The sequence below is a fragment of the Typopeltis vanoorti genome, chromosome 5 (genome assembly GCF_054136105.1).
Source record: "Typopeltis vanoorti isolate ZY-2024b chromosome 5, IOZ_Tvanoo_1.0, whole genome shotgun sequence".
Classification (NCBI taxonomy): Eukaryota; Metazoa; Arthropoda; class Arachnida; order Uropygi; family Thelyphonidae; genus Typopeltis; species Typopeltis vanoorti.
In genome coordinates this window covers 124,260,652-124,277,743 of record NC_143553.1, presented here as the reverse complement: position 1 = coordinate 124,277,743, position 17,092 = coordinate 124,260,652, and the positions used below count along the sequence as shown (strand labels likewise).

At 35.2% G+C, this 17,092-nt stretch overlaps 1 protein-coding gene across 1 annotated transcript in view; it reads right to left on the bottom strand.

Annotated features, from left to right (window-relative positions):
- Window positions 1–5,424: 5,424 nt before the first annotated feature.
- LOC150106781 (uncharacterized) overlaps window positions 5,425–17,092 on the bottom strand; it is a 29,074-nt gene continuing 17,406 nt past the window's right edge. Inside the window, exons 4-7 of the mRNA XM_090393480.1 lie at window positions 16,149–16,286; window positions 14,384–14,431; window positions 5,771–5,887; window positions 5,425–5,685 (exon numbers count right to left, since the gene is read on the bottom strand). Coding sequence (XP_090249606.1) covers window positions 5,488–5,685; window positions 5,771–5,887; window positions 14,384–14,431; window positions 16,149–16,286 — 501 coding nt within the window. The 3' untranslated portion in view covers window positions 5,425–5,487. The remainder of the gene's footprint in view (window positions 5,686–5,770; window positions 5,888–14,383; window positions 14,432–16,148; window positions 16,287–17,092) is intronic.

The window sequence follows — 17,092 nt, the reverse complement described above, 5'->3', positions numbered from 1 at the left end:
CGTCCATCTTTGTCCACAATGATATAGTCTGATAAGATGACGATGGAAGACTTATACTGTTAAAGAATAACGGTAGTGAATTGAAATTTTAGATCAAAAACGAAATTTTAAATATTTCCATTACTTCTGCGCACCATTTAATGGCAAATGGACACTGGAAAGATCTCTCTAATTAACAAGACAAGAGGCTATTCCTGGAAATTGCAAAAGGGGATGGTGGGTAAGGAGATGAGCATGTTTTTTTTTTTTTTGCATGAATGCATTGCTTAAGAGGATAGTGAAAAACGCAGTCATCAACCTAGTTAGCCAAGCAGTTAGCATATTTTCTATCCAACCAAAGGTTCGATGGTGGGTGTGGATGTATTTTTTTAATGTCTGTAGTTAGCAGATGAATCGTTGGTGGGAGAGTACGGTAGACCTTTCTTATTAGAGGCCTGAAGTGACGAAAAGGTTTCATGTTATATCTGTATAGTAAGGTTTGCGGATTATGTCTTACTCCTTCTGCGGTACTAATACAATATATTGTCGGCTAACAACTCTTTGTGAGTGGGATTCCCATAAAAATTTAAATGTTCGAAGTTCAATTTTTTAATGTAATTTTTTTTTTCAAATTTCAGTGTTGTGTTGTGTGTTAAATTTCATAAAAATGAAATCTGATATCTACTTTTTTTAAATTGCAATCCAATTAAAAATATTATAAAATTAAAGTAAAACTCCTACAAATATTTGTTAACTGTACATCCTAAAACCACAGTATTTGGGAGAAACGCAAAGACAGCAGGAGTAATTACCTATCTAAGTTTACTGTTTACGAGATAACATATTTCTGGAAGAGTGATTCAGACTGAAAAACCTTATCATCGCAGTTATATCACGCAAGTTTTTTTAAATTACTTTTTTTTGGTAAAGTGTGGTCCGAAAACTTGGATTTTTCAAGTAGAATCTGTTGGGAATAAATTTGGAGAAATTGCCATGTCAAATATTGCTCTTGCCCGATCACAAAAAAAAAAAAAAAAAAAAAAATCGCAAATATGCAGTAAAATATAAAACCATGAAAGCGAATAAGTAAACAAATATCAACACTTTATCAGTGTTTATGTGACTAAAACCACCTGGACTTGGCAAGACTAAGTCAGTCTTCACATATCATGTGAAGGCTAAGAGACTGTAAATATCCTAATTAATTAATAGATAATTAATTGGTTAATTAATTAACCCATGAAAACAAAAAAAATCGTTAGTTTTTCGGTCCTATAATCGGACACAAGCTATTTACTTTTTCAGATTTATCTGCTCCGTTAAATATGATTTTAGAGCAAACTTGACACCAGATGGTTCAGTTATTCTATATTTTAAGTGACTGTCGTCGGAATCCATATTATAACGGTCATATTACAATTATTAAAGCATATTTTTAGGAATAGGTAAAAGTTTTTTTTTTCCTTAAAAATCATCACCGAAAGTAAGCTTCGACGTTATTATTAATGAAACAGCGACAGTGATTCTGAATACCACCACAGGCAACAACAATATGTTAAGTGCAGCACAAGGCTGGTCCGAGTGTATGATTAGACACGTTTCTATTTTTGACTAGAATCCTGCTCTAGCATGGATGTTTTAACATGTTATTAGGTGGCTAGTTGAGTTTCGTCGCCTGTTGTGATAACTGTCATTGCCTATTGAAGGCTTGAAGTGACTGAAGAAGACCATGCATGAATTTCAAGTCCTTCCGTCTACAATATTGTACATTGTGACAAAAGTATCCTGATAAAGAAATGTAGCAAACAGGCCCTTCATTAAAATTAAGTACTGTACATAAATAAATCCTCTCTCTCTCTCTCTCTCTATATATATATATATGTATATATATATATATATATATATATATATATGTATATATATATATATATATATATATATATATATATATATATATATACAGGGTGTTCGGGATAAATTTGACAGTTTCGTAAGGAAAAAGAAAATCTTCTTTGTATCTATTAAATTTAATGAATTGACAAAAAAACATTACAGGCAGAGTTAATTACAATACTATCAACAAGATTTACTCAAAATAACCACCATTAGCATCGATCACAGCTTCAATTCTGCTTCGGAACCTCGAACAAGCTGATGCTACAGTCACCCTGGGAAAGGCGCAAAAAACTGTTTTAATTTTATCCATTAACTGGGCTTTTGTATTACTGGAAGTGCGATTGGTGTCTTTTTCAACTGCGCCCCATACAAAATAATCCATGGGGTTAAGGTCTGGGGAGTTTGGAGGCCAAACATTTGGACTGGTGAAGTCGTAGAAATTTTCAGACAACCATTTTTGACTTTTCCCAGAGGTGTGGCAAGGGGCCGAATCCTGCTGCCATACATACGGCCTACCATTGGCTACCCTTGTTATCCAGGGCTTGACTACAGTTAGCAACTCCACGAACAAAGCCCGAATTCCAATGCCAGGGTTCTTCAACACCTGTTCCTGCAGATTTGCGAGGAATTCTGCTGTACGAACGCAATCAGATCGTCTGCTAGGGATCTTTCTTCTTGCTACATCCTCGTAGTCACCATTGCAAGTCTCTAGTTCATGCCTGATTGTTTTTACTGTATTCAGGGAGCATTGGGCAGCAGTCGTAATATCCTTATTTTGATGGCGGGCACGAATCATCATGATACAAGTTATTCTCTTCCATGATTCAGGTGGGTTCCAGCTATCCATCCTTTCTGACATCTTGTATATGAATGAAGAAGGGTCCAAACTTTTAAATGAAGAGAAGTGTGTGTTAATACATGTAACTTACGGAAAAATATAATTAATTATAAATATGTCAAATTTATCCCGAACACCCTGTATATATATATATATATATATATATATATATGTATATATATATATATTTATTTAGTCAAGGTGATCCCACACTACATGTGGGATCACCTTGACTTGCAATACTTGCAGGCGCAAACTTGACTGTTTGCTTACTTGCGAAATGGAGTAAAACAAGGTTTAAAATAGCTTGGTATCTTTAACATTTATTATACCCAAGGTAAAATACTTTCTACGTCTATCTCTCCTCCTGAGATTTTTATTTAATAAGGTTAAAACACCTTATAGTAACTTGTTCTGGTAAAATACTTATAAGCTCTGTATTACTAAAATCTTGGTATTTCTAGCCCGGCTCCCACTGATGAGATCTCAATAAAGGTCGAAACCGGTCTGGGTAGTGGCCCTTGCCTTTAATACATAGCATCATACATCTCTAGGAGATGTGCTTTGCATTAAGGGTAAATATTAAGAATAGTGATCAGAGCTTTTCCATCTTTTACCATGAGTTGCCTTGGTCTTGCACGACGTGTGCGATCACCTTGACTTGCAATACTTGCAGGCGCAAACTTGACTGTTTGCTTACTTGAGAAATGGAGTAACTTAAAGTTACTCTTCGTCTGCCTTCGGGTACTCAAGCATTACGGGAGGTAATTTCTGCAGGCAACCTCTCAATTAACATCTGTCAAAAAATCCGTCGCGTGGTTGAATTAACCACAGCGGATTAGCCTATTAGTGCGCTACAGTGCAATCCATTCATCCTAAGAAAGATCTGTATTCAATTCAACTGAACTTTAACACTAGTCTCTTTGCATTGATGAATAATGGTGCGGCTGATATCCTCCCACTTGACAGCTGAAAACAGCCGTCAAGTGGGAAGGCAGCTAAGGTCATAAAATGTCAGTTTATTTTGTCTACCAATCGCATTTATTGTATGGAACGATGTGTCTATTTGTGAGGGGAAAAAAAAAAAAAACTCCGGTTGCCGGGAAGGGAAAAATCTACCTCCAAATATATTGTGTTGCTTGGAAAAAAAAAAAAAAAAAAGCCTGAAATTTTGTAATAAGAAAGGAAAAATGTAAACATATGGCTCTTTTTTTTTTTGATCACGAGAAAAGGTATTTACAAATAGTAAAGATAAATAATGAAAACAACAGCAAAAAAAGCTATTTAATTGGAGCGAAAGATTTAATGACTGTCCCATTATTCTGTGTATTCTAATTATTGCTTTCGTATGAGGTTCCCCCCCCCGTACCTCACTCTCCCTTAGGACTGATTGAGCCCTCTTAATGAGGGATTAAGTATGCATTTATGACTGCAAATCCGTATGTGTTCACGGGGACGGTTTACCTGTTCTGAGGGAATGAAAAACCATAGTTTCTGGGTGAAAAAAACCCTCTATTTACGTGTCAGACCTTACCTTTAGTCGAAAGAGACCAGATAAAAGTTCCTCACGTCATAGACAGGAATCGAACCCAGGTGTTTCCGACCGAGATACAAAGGCTCTATTCAACAAGAAACACAAATAACCGGCTCTAGATTTCTAGTCGATTTAGAAACTGGAATATGAGAAATGTCCTAGTAAACATTTTCGAGAAGTAAGCAAAGTCATTAGTCTATTTCTGTGTTTTAAAGTCTGTTTTCAAATCCAAGATGAGGGAGGATAGTTTCATTTCTGAATCCCTCCTTTCCATTGCAAATACCCCAGTTAGTATCCATGAGTTCATTTATGTAAACAGAGAATCGGTGTTCAACTAGTTGTGAATTCATATAAAAGTGATGATAGGGAATCTGCATACACTATCTCTGGAGCTTTCAAATAAAGTTGGAATGTCTGAAGTTGGTGGGGTTTATCTTAGATTGGTAAGCACATAATATATACAGTACATGTGTGTGTGTGTGTGTGTGTGTGTCTTGGATTTTTCATATGAAATACGTAATAGTGGTCATTTGTATAGTACTGTATATTTAATATTTAAATAAATGTGTTTTCAACTAGTGCATGCGTGGCCTATGGAAATGGACTTTTCCTGCACGCTCTAAACCAATAAAAGAAAGATCCTTATAAGGCTCGATTTTACTAGTCACCGCAGATAACTTTATATAGGGTTCAGCTGATTCTCAAGTTAGCCTACCTTTGGAAGGGGAAAGTAGTGTTTTCCCTTTCTGGAAAACTCGGCTTTTACAACAAGGGAAACTCAAAAAATCGACTTTGTAGTAGAACTCTCAAATTTTCAGACCATGATACAGTAGACACTTGCCAAGATTTATGCCTATTTTAACTATAATTTTCAAAAAATGTTAGGGATAAAATAGCTCTGCTTACTTTCCCTTGAAAATAAAAGGCTTTTAGATATTTTTCTTCATTTTGACTAATTTTGGCTATTCAATTTCTCACACATTCAATAAAAGAAAAAAAGAAAAAGAAAAGAAAGAAACTTATGCTTCTCGGCTTCAACCCAACCAATCTAAGTGAATGTGTTGCGATGAAATTAATTCCTTGCGTTGAATCCGTTTGCTAGTTGACATTAATAACAAATAGAATGTAAACACCACTCCATACGTACGATTAAAACAAATAATCGATTGCATTCATAATATATTTTTTTTATTGAGAGAGAGACTAACTACAAGTGTCAGAGGAGAGTCAATATAGTTAGCTACTCTTTTAAATATGTTAGGCTAGTATCAGTAATATCAGCAGAAGCAAGATGCCGATCAGCAGAAGAAGAGGAACGAGCAGGAGAACCAAAACGGCTTTCATACTTGCTGATGGCAGCCCTTTTTTTTAGCTCTTCAAAGTGGATGAGTAGGAGGATTGCCTTCCTAAATTTAACCGCCAATAAGAGATATGCCAGCTAGAATAATAACAAAAAAAATAATTCATTAATTGAACTTTATGAAATTCAGGGATGTGAATGAATCAAGTTTACCTCTGCTTACCTGAAGCACAAACACGAGGAGACACGCAATTGACAGAGCAAAAAAGCTTGTTAACCGACTATTTTGTACAGCTTTCAAACAGCCATTCAAATATACGAAATTTCCTGCTTCGGCACGCTAAAACGAGAAGTGGTAACAATAAAAAAAAATCTTTACTACTCTTTCAAATGCTAGAATCAACATTCTGAAAACAATATACAGTATATGTTGAAAATAATATAAAGGATAAATTTTAAAATATTCTGGAGGCAATTGCAAACTCAGAAATGAAGAAAAGAGCTCTACAAAAGAAATCAAAGATGATGGAGAAGATATAAAAACTTAAGATCAGAAAAATTCTGGCTACATTGAGTAATAAACGACGTGATTAGCCATATGTAACACTTATCAAGGAAACTGAAGCATATGTTATTTACATGAAAAGATATGAATATGATATGATAGCATTTGTCGATATGAGTGGGCAAGCAGATTGTGTTTCTCTTTTACTACTAACAGACCATGGACTTTAATAGTACTGTGATATGAATGTATTTGAATCGTTATTTGGCAGGTGGCTAATCTTCCAACCAGGCACTACAAAGTCTCGCTTACTAAAGACCTGAAGTAACTTGAAAACAGACCATGTTATCATTAGAGTAAGATTCTGCCCACCTTATCACGACAGTAATGTTTTATACTTCTCAACTATTCGTAGAGAAGACTGTTTTAAAATAATAATAATAATAAATAAAATAAAAATTCCTGCCGAAGTGCATAAAATCGAAGTACAGAGATTTTAACCACCGCTCATGCCGCATCATTCAGAAAACGTAAAAAAAGGTCGCATCCTATCCTACTTAGGAATACGGCTCTCGTTATATCAATATACAAATAGGAAAATAAAATTCAATGTCATACTTCACTACTGTGTGATACTTGAAGAAGTTATGAATGTCAGGAAATGTACCTATAACATAATATATCAGGCATTCACGATATTAAGGCATTACTTAACGACTGTTGCTTAATAAACAGAATTGCGAGACTGCAGTACAAGGAATAATATCCCCCATTGAACAATAAAAATCACCAGAGCGAGAGTCACTGTTCGTTTGCAAACGGACTTGAAAAGCGTTCACGGCAAAATTAATAACTAATAAGATTCAAATTCAAATTCAAATTCAAATTCAGATTCAAATTAAATAAGGATGATCGAAACTACATGTACCTTTAACATAAAAAGTTCAGAAATCAGGACAATAAAATGAGGATTTTTAAGTCCTACAGGTCTTTGAAAGACATCAGATAAGTTGTTGTGCAGGAGATAAGAGGTGTTCAAAATAAATAATATCACGTAAATAGAACTGAGGATAAAATTATTTACTACGGAGTGAATATTCATCATCATCATCACGAACCATGGGCTCACTGCCCGTTGGAAGCCTCCTTCACTATCTTCTTTTTATTATTATTATTATTATTCCATCACACCTCCAGAGTCCAAAGACTCATCGAGGGAGGGCATCTCACTACTCCACCAAACTTCATCATCTAACACCAACGCCATCTACCGCCGACTACCACCACTAGTACTTTCACAGACAATCACAAACATCCATGCCCACGGCGGGATTCGAACCTGCAGTCTTTTGGCTGGAGAGCGGATACGCCAACCACTCGGCCAACTAAACCGGCACCTTTCTTCCGCCTTTCTTTGTCCTGTGCACAGTGGTGTCGCAGTTTCTGTAAACCCATTCCACACCAGTACATTATGTCGTCTATCCATTCTCTGTATGGTCTACCTCTTCTGTTTACACCATCGATAATACCAAACATGGATGTCTCGGGTTTAATCCTTTTTCCCAAGTAAGCAAACAGACAAGTAACTCAAGTTTGAGCTTGAACGTGGTTCAAGACTTATGGTGGTGATGGTGCAACACCAAGTCAACTCTTGGTGGTGCAACACCAAGGCAACCCGTGGTAAAGATGGATTAAGCTCTGATCACTTTCCTTAGTATTTCCCATAAATGTAAAACACATCTAGGAGATGTATGATGTTATACATTATGGGTGGAGGTCACTACCCAGACCGGTTCAACCTTTATTGTGGTCTCATCAGTGAGTAGGCAGACCCTGAAATGCCAAGGTTTAAGTAATACAGAGCTTATCAATTTTACCTATGGAAGTTGCCACAAGGTGCTTTGACCTTATTAATATATAATCTCCGGATGAGAGAAAGATGTGAAAGGTTTTTTTACCTTGGGTATAATATATGTTAAAGATACCAAGTAATTTTATAACCTTGGTTTTAATCCTTTGTCCCAAATAAGCAATGATGAGACCTCAATAAGGTTGAAACTGGTCTGGGTAGTGACCCCTACCCATAATGTATAACATCATACGTCTCCTAGGAGATGTGTTTTACATTTATGGGAAATACTAAGGAAAGTGATCAGAGCTTAATCCATCTTTACCATGAGTTGCCTTGGTGTTGCACCACCAACATAAGTCTTGAACCACGTTCAGGCGCTAACTTGACTTACTTGTCTGTTTGCTTACTTGGGAAAAATGATTAAAACCAAGGTTATAAAATTACTTGGTATCTTTAACATATATTATACACAAGGTAAAAACCTTTTCACATCTTTCTCTCATCCAGAGATTCTTAATTAATAAGGTCAAAGCACCTCGTGGCAACTTGCATAGGTAAAATTGATAAGCTCTGCATTACTTAAACCTTGGCATTTCAGGGTCTGCCTACTCATTGATGAGACCTGAATAAAGGTTGAAACCGGTCTGGGTAGTGATCGCCATCGATAACGTATAATATCATACATCTCCTAAGAGATGCTTTACATTTATGGGAAATACTAAGGAAAGTGATCAGAGCTTAATGCATCTTTACCACGGGTTTCCTTGGTGTTGCACCACCGCCATAAGTCTTGAACCACGTTCAGGCGCAAACTTGACTTACTTGTCTGTTTGCTTACTTTGGAAAAAGGATTAAAACCAAGGTTATAAAATTACTTGGTATCTTTAACATATATTATACTCAAGGTAAAAAACTTTTCGCGTGGATGTCTTTATCTTCAGATCCTCGCTCATTCTGCAAATTTGTGCAATTGCAGCTTACGTTGTACAATCTTCTGCATTAGATTCTCCTTTAGTTGTATCTTCCGATAGAGCTCTTCATTTATGATTTTCTGTAGCCATCCAGTTCTTACAATCTTCCTGTAACAAGTTCTTTCAAATGCCAAAATTCTTTTCCTTGATTCCTTATTTATTATCCACGTTTCAGATCCATACAGTACACTGCTAAAGATTCATGTTTCTAGTAATCTTAATTTCTTTTGCAGGCTGATTACTTTACTGTTCCAGTGTTATCCATGGCCTTCATATTTGTTCTTCCCATTACAATCCTAATCTTTATTTCTTTTTTTACAGTCCAAGTCATGTCATTTTACTTCCTAAATATGTGAACTGTTCTGCATTTTTTTATATGAATTCCATCCATTTGTATCTTTTGTTTCATGTTTTTCTCACCAAATACCATCGTCTTTGTTTTTTCCAAGTTCATAACAAGTCCAAATCTCTTCCCTTCCTGATTTAACTGTTTCAATGTTTTTTTTTTGTGGTATTCTTTCGTCTTCTTCAATAATAACAATGTCATATGCGAATCTCAGATTGTTAATTCTCATCCCGTGTACTCATATTCCTTTTGCATCTTCCTTCATTTTGTCCATTGCTCTTTCTAATGTGCGATGAAAATGCTTAGCGATATTCAGTTTTCCCCTGTCTAGTACCTCTGCTTGTTCTGAACCATTTTCCCAAATCCTCACCTATTCTAACTGTCATTGCATTCTTATTAACATCTTTTAATATGTATATTAGTTTTCTGTCATTTCCATAGGATTCTAGCACTGCTAATGTCACTTTCTCGTCGATGCTGTCAAGTGCCTTCTGAAAATTAAAGAAGCAAGTAAATATGTTTTTGATTTTTCTCCTCTCTTTCTATGCTATTAACTGCATTGTCAAAATCTGTTGAATTATAGTTCTATTTTTCCTAAATCCTGCTTGCTCGTCTGCAAGATATGCTTCCAATTGTGTTCTCAGTCTTTCTGTCAATATCATCATCACCTTACCAAGATGATTTGTCAAAGCAACTGTTCTCTAATTTTTACATTCTAGCTTATTTCCTTTCTTGTATAATGTCACTAATATCGATTTCACCCATTCCTCTGGCATTTTCCCTTCTTTCCATACCATATTACATAGTTGATGTCTTTCTGTAACCATACTTTCGCTACCATATTTAATCATTTCTCCAGTGATGTTATCATTACCAGGATTCTTATTGTGTTTTAGGCGTCCTATTCCTTTTTTCTACCTCTCCTCTTAAAATGTCAATGTCATACTCATTACTTGGTGGTGATATCTGCTTCAATTCTTCAGTCACTTTCCCAACTCCATCTAAATCTAGTTTTTCTTCATATAGCTCACTACAGTATCTTGTTCACTGCTGTACAATTTTATCTTTATTCATCAACACTTTGCCTTTTTCATCTTTAGCTGTGATCTGATTTGGTTGTCACCTTCTTGTTAATGGTTCTAATCATTTTGTAACCTCCTTAGTTTTGTGCACTCCATAGTGTTGTTCTATATTATTATTACATTGAACTTCTAACCATTTCATTTTATCTATTCTGACTGCTTTTTTCACTTCATTACACTTTCTTCTGTATCGCTCCTCTATTTGTTCTGATGTATCCCTTCTTATCCTCAACATTCTCTTCTCCTGTACTAATTTCAGTGTATCCTGTAAATCCACTTCTTGATCTTCTCTTCTTCTGGTGCTGTTTCTTCAACTGCGTCTTCTATCGCTTTCATTACTCCATTCACTCTTAAGTTCGATTTTCTTTTTCCACACTTTTTATTTCTCCTCTAACACTGTTCTATACCGTCTTCCTCTTTCTGCTTCACCTTTTCTTACTGTATCTCTTCGTTTCTGACGATGGCACTTATATTTTCTTTTTAATTTCAACTTGATGTTTGCAATCACTAAGCTATGATCCGAATCTATATCCGCTCCTCGAAAAGTTCGGCACTGCTGTACTGATGTTATTCATCTTCTTTTAATCGTAATCATATCGATCATGTTCTTGGTTTTCCCATCATTTGATCGCTACGTTCATTTTTCTGCACTCTTTTGCTGGAATCTTGTCTTACAGACCATCATCTCCTGGTCCAGCAAATTCTGACATTTTCTCACCTCGTTCGTTTCTTTCTCCAAAACTATATTTCCCCATGACTTTCCCAACCATCATTGTTTATTCCAACGTTGGCATTCCAGTCTCCTTCAATTATTAATATATCATTTTTTGGTATTGTCTCCGTCAGATCTTTGTAAAATAAATCAATATCCTCATCTGAGCTGTCAGATGTGGGTGCACATATCTCGACTATTGATATGTTAAATGGTTTTGCTTGAGATCTTGATACAATGATTCGTTCATTGACTGGTTTGTAGCTTAACAGTGCCTCTCTAGCCTTTTTGTTACAAAGTCAACTCCTGCTTCGTGTCATGCCCTGACCATATGACTTCGCATCCATTTATCTCTCCTGATGTGCCTATCGCATCTCCGCCACTCCTAGTATATTACATCGGGATCTCTTCATTTCCTAGCGAAGTAATTATAGTTTCCCCGACATCCAAAGTGTCCATACATTCCATGTCCCTACTGATAATAGTTCTGTCGGTTTCAGTTTCTGTTTCCATTCGGTATCGATATCTAGATGAATAATTAGATTTGAATAATTATCTATGATTCCTAATTTTACCAGGACCAATCAGCAATTGTCTGTCCATTTTATTTTATTTGTTGCTGCTGGAATTCAATATAAAGTTACACACCGAATGCCCAGTTTATGAGAGATATCTACCTGATAGTTTTTTATGTTTCAGAACGTCCCCAACACGATGGATAATAACTTCAAAAAGATACAGACACTCTACACGTATCTTACGATTTCTTGAAGACGAGCCTTAACACGAATACATCGTTCCACATGACACTATGTTGGAAATAGATGCTCAGAGGGATTAAATCTGGTGAATGAGGTAGAGGTACCGCAGCCATTCCATTAAAATATGTTCCTATAACCATTCATGGGTATGTACCAGTTCTATCTTTACACTATTGCTAACAAGAGAAGAAATCTGGCAGTATCAATATGATCACAGATTTCAACTTGAAGTTATTCTCACAAACAAGCACATAACCAATGTGTAAGACTTAAAAAAAAGTCATTCTTCTCTAGCTGGTTTAAAGTTTTATCTTATGAGAGGCAGACATGAAGATTCCCTGCAGTTTCATCAGATTTGCTGAAGGCGAGTCCTTAGCACGAATTAAGGCAACGTCGTGTTATTTGGCATACTTTAATTGAGGTACAACAATGAATATTTTTAATTAAAATGTTACTGTAGCAAAAATTCGAAGACTGAAAATTCGAAGCCTAGAAGTTGTGTTTCTTTTAATGTATTATTTAGCTGTTACTTTGATGAAAGCTTCGAAATATTGATATAACCGATTTAGAGGTGTACTTCATATATTTCTTATCTTTTTTTTTTCCAATGCACTTTCTAGAAATATTCACTAAAAAAACTTTTAAGCCAAAATAAGGTTTCCTAGCGCCCATAGTGCTAGGCAACCAGAAGAAAAAAACATTGTTCGTTCTATTCTAGTCGCCGAATAGAAGAATATTTTGTAAGCCTGGTATCAGAGTTAGTGAATCTTTGACAGTGGCAAGCATGGTTTTCCGCTCCCATAAACTCGAATTTTAATCCCGTCTCTCAAAAATGGATCGTACAATTCACTTATTAAAGACAGTAACAGGGGTATTAGGATTCAGAGCCAAGAAAAGGTGGCAGTTCTCTACAGTGCACTATCTTCTGATAAGCTCTAATTCATTGATATCTGAGTGAGGGCCTAAAGAATAGAAATTGGCTGCTCAATGTTGTCAAAAAGTCATTTAAATGGTCTAAATGAGTTTAATCTACTCTCTCTTTGGGGAATAAAAGCGTTAGAGGATTTATATCCTCTGTCCAAAAAGAAACCAAACTTTTCGAAAATGGAATAAACTAGTGACGCCACCTGTTGTATAGTTTTGTTGTCGAAAGTGGCAACCTTCAATAGTGTTATGTCAACTGTTTATGACATTTGTTTCATTAGAAACCGAGTTATAGTGCCAAGAGTGACAGTGTGTTTTGACGAACGGTTGGTCGTCACGATATTCATGCCGTACGCGACAAATTCTCGCTATCAATCGCTTCAAAACTTCGAGATAAAACTCACCATTGACTGTTTGGCCAGGCGGAACGAATTCTTTGTGGATAATGCCCTTGGAATCGTAGAAACAAATCAGCATTGTCTTTACGTTTGACTTCTCCAAGAGACTTTTTTTTGGATGCCTCTTCTGGTGGTCTCCACTCAGAACGCTGGCGCTTTGTTTCAGACTCATACTCAAAACACCACGTTTCGTCACCAGTAACGATCGTTTCAAGGAAGTTTAAGTCCTTTCGAGTAGTTTAAATGAGGTCCTTGTGGTGTAATTTTTGGTCGTCGGTCAACTTGTGGGGAACAAATCGCGAATTCAATTTTCGAAGGCACAAACACACGGTCAAAATGTTGTGCACAGTTGATTTTGGAATCCCCAATTCATTATCAATCAATCTCACGGACGATTTCGGCTTTTCTTTGATGAAATCACGCACTTTTTGGATGTTAACTTCGCTCAGTCCCATTTTTGGATGGCCCGGCTTTTCGTCGTCCTCAAGCGTCTCACGACCACTTTGAAATCGCTTAAACCACTCAGATTTGAAGCATTTGATGCGTTTCGATAAAACTTTTACCAAGTTTAACACAAAAGTCAATCGCAGCTCTCTATTTGAAACTCATTTTCCGACCGTTCGTCCAAACACACTGCCACTTTTGGCACTATAACTCGGCTTCTAATGAAACAAATGACATAAATAGTTGACACAACACTAATGAAGATTGCCGCTTTCGATTACAAAAAGATACAAGTGGGCCACTAATTTCTTCTATTTTCGAAAAGTTCGGTTTCTTTTTGGACAGAGGGTGTATTTATTTTTATTACAAATGATCTTTACAATTTGAAGCATTTATTTAGGGGAGGGGAAAGACTTATAGAAGCAAAACCAGCGAAGTAGACCAACGCTTGAAGTTTAATTTCCATGTTGCAATTTGAAGTTTCGTTTATGGAACAAGATTATATACTGAGAATATTTTTGATGTTGTAGGTCTCAGTTAGGTACGCTTTCAGGTTTAATTTTATTTTATTATTGTTTGTAATAATGTGTAATAGTGGAAGACTATTTGACGACTTTATATTTCATGCTATGTAATCATGCGTGCTATTTTTACTAAATTCGTGATTTATAAATCACATACAAAATTTATCCATCCAAAGACCTGAAGATAATTATCAATTAATGAAACAAAATTTAAAAAGTATTAAACTAATTTTTATAGAATAATTAACTGCGTTAATTATTCTATAAAAATTACTCCAGTGTGATTATATTTAAGGTATTTGATTTACATTACTTACAGGCATACTTAGAATTCCAAGAGCACAGAATACATTTTCTAGGCCAGGCTGAAAAAAAAATAATAATAACAAAATAGAAATAAATGAATAACAAATGATCTGAACTGTTAATATACTGAATATGAAAACGAAAAGTTAAACAATCGATAACTACCATTTATTTCTAATCTGTAATTGAGACTGTCATTAAAAAATAGGAAGAATTTTCTCAAGATATTAACTTCTGCGATTTAAACAATGTTGATGCAGCAGCAATGGTTTTGTTTTCAACAAAAAAAAAACAAAAAAAAAAAAGGAAGGAAGTTATACAAACCATTTATCAATTTCCGTTAACTGTTGTTTTTGGTTGTCACTTTATACGTGATCAGATCAATTTAAAGAAGCAACTGCATTACCCATTACCAGTTGCGCACTCAGGATTTAATCTTGGGGGCGCCGAGTGGAGCAAACGATTTGAGAATACACATTCATCTACGCTCTATGGGGAATAAAAAGTGTTTGTAAACAAAGTACAGTTGTAAACAAAATTATAATTCCATTACACACTACATACGACCTATGACTAAGCATCTGCAGTGATCGCCAATACATGATGCTCGTGATCTCCTCTGGCCCGCTTGGGCAAACGAAATATCGCTCGATCCACTCGAGCACTACTTCGTTCGCCTTGCGTTCACAGCGGCCGTGATTCCCGAGAGCCATAAGGTATTTCCACCTTATGTGACCGCTAATTCATGAGTAGTATAGAAATAGAAGACCGAACATAAATAAAAAAATAAGTTTTAATTAGGAAAATAATTTTGGAAAAATTTTCTAGTTTTTTTTCCTTTTTCTTTTTTTTTGGGGGGGAACAGGGCCCCTTGGCCTCCTTGAGTGCGCCACTGCCCATTACTGATAAACCATTCAAGAAGTAAAATCGAAACTTCCCTTTATATAAACCAACTTCCTTTCTTCGCTTTTAATTTTCAAAGTAAAAACTACAATCTGTAACGATTTCGCTTTATATTCAATGGTAACAATTTGTCTTTTCTACACGTACTTCGGTGGAATATATTATCATGCAGGTTTAAGGATGAAAATTTCGCAATGTTGCTACACAAAGCCTGTTAAAGTATAAGGAACTTCTAACTATTATCTGTTTAGAGGTGGCTGTTAGTTCACGGATGCAAAAACGCGGATTGTAAGTGACCTGATAAAAAAAAAATCATTAAAAAATATGCACTTCGAAATAAGAGCACTCCTGTATAGTGACGTCATTTTTAATAGCAACAGACCGCATTCCCGATTTCGATTTATGCACCGTGTGTGGGCGTGGCTGTGACAGCCACGCCTACACGCTTTGATCTGTCACTCAAAAAGGTGGTAATTGCACGTAATCAAGTTCAGCTGATTATTGTTTGTGCTTGACGCAATATGAAATATTTTATTGCCATTTTTGTTCCCATATAATCTTGCAGAATCTCTGAAGAGGTTTGTGGAACCCTAGGATGCCGCGGAACCCGGTTTGGGAGTCACTGCAAAAACTATAAAAAATGGCCCATGGAAAATGAAATTATAATTGTTTTCTGTTATTACTTTTCTCATCCAATGTATACTAGGCATAGTATTTTTTTTCAAGATTTTTTTAAATTTTTATTTGTACAGAAAACGCCACATTATCTACTCGAAAAATACGGTAGTTAATATTGTAATGTTATATTATTAAATCAATCAACGTGAACGTATCAAATGCCTAAAATAATTATATTTATTAATTCCATCTTACATCAAATTCTCTCGGGTTGCGGCAGCACGACCATGGAACTGAACAGCTTTCAAACATCAAGTTTTCATCAGTACAGTTGTAAACAAAATTATAATTCCAGTCTCGAAATCCACGTGATGTTATTCCACAGCACTTAAACTGAAATAAAAGTATATTTTTCATTAATGGAAAGCGGACTATGCAATTACATTTATTTAATTATAACATACTTCTATATTTGAATAAAACATACTAGAATGTATGTTATACTTGGCAAAGTAAAAAGATATATACTGTTTGATATATTACAAAGAATAAATATACCCAATATTTTACTACATGCAATATTGAATATATACAAAGATAATGAAATAAAAATAAAAATAAATGAAATAAAAATAAAAATAAATGAAAAGTTGTCTGAAAAACAATCTATAAACCAAGGAGTAAGACAGGGTTGCCCTCTGTCTCCAATCCAACACTTTTCAATATTTACAATAATGAAATATTAATACAGTGGAACACCTTAAACAATCAAGGTATAGAAATTTCCCGGAATAACAAACTAAATACATTATTATTTGCAGATGATCAGATAATAATATCAGATAAGGAAGACACTTTACAAACAGCAATACAATTTAAACATTATAGTAGAACAGTTTGGAATGAAATTTTCCATAGAAAAAACTTAAACAATGGAATTTTGTGGACAAACTTCAGTTAGAAGCAAAATAGTTATTAATAATAAAATAATAGAACAGATAAATACTTTCAGTTATTTTGGATGTGAAATATCATATGAAGGAGAAAAAGACATAAAATTAAAAACTTCAAAATTTTTACATAGGCCTGATAAATAGAACACTTGCCAAATATAGTACAAAAAGAAACACGCTTGGAAATATACAATACTTGAGCAGTGCCCACATTATTATACGGCAGTGAAATTTGGGCAATAAACA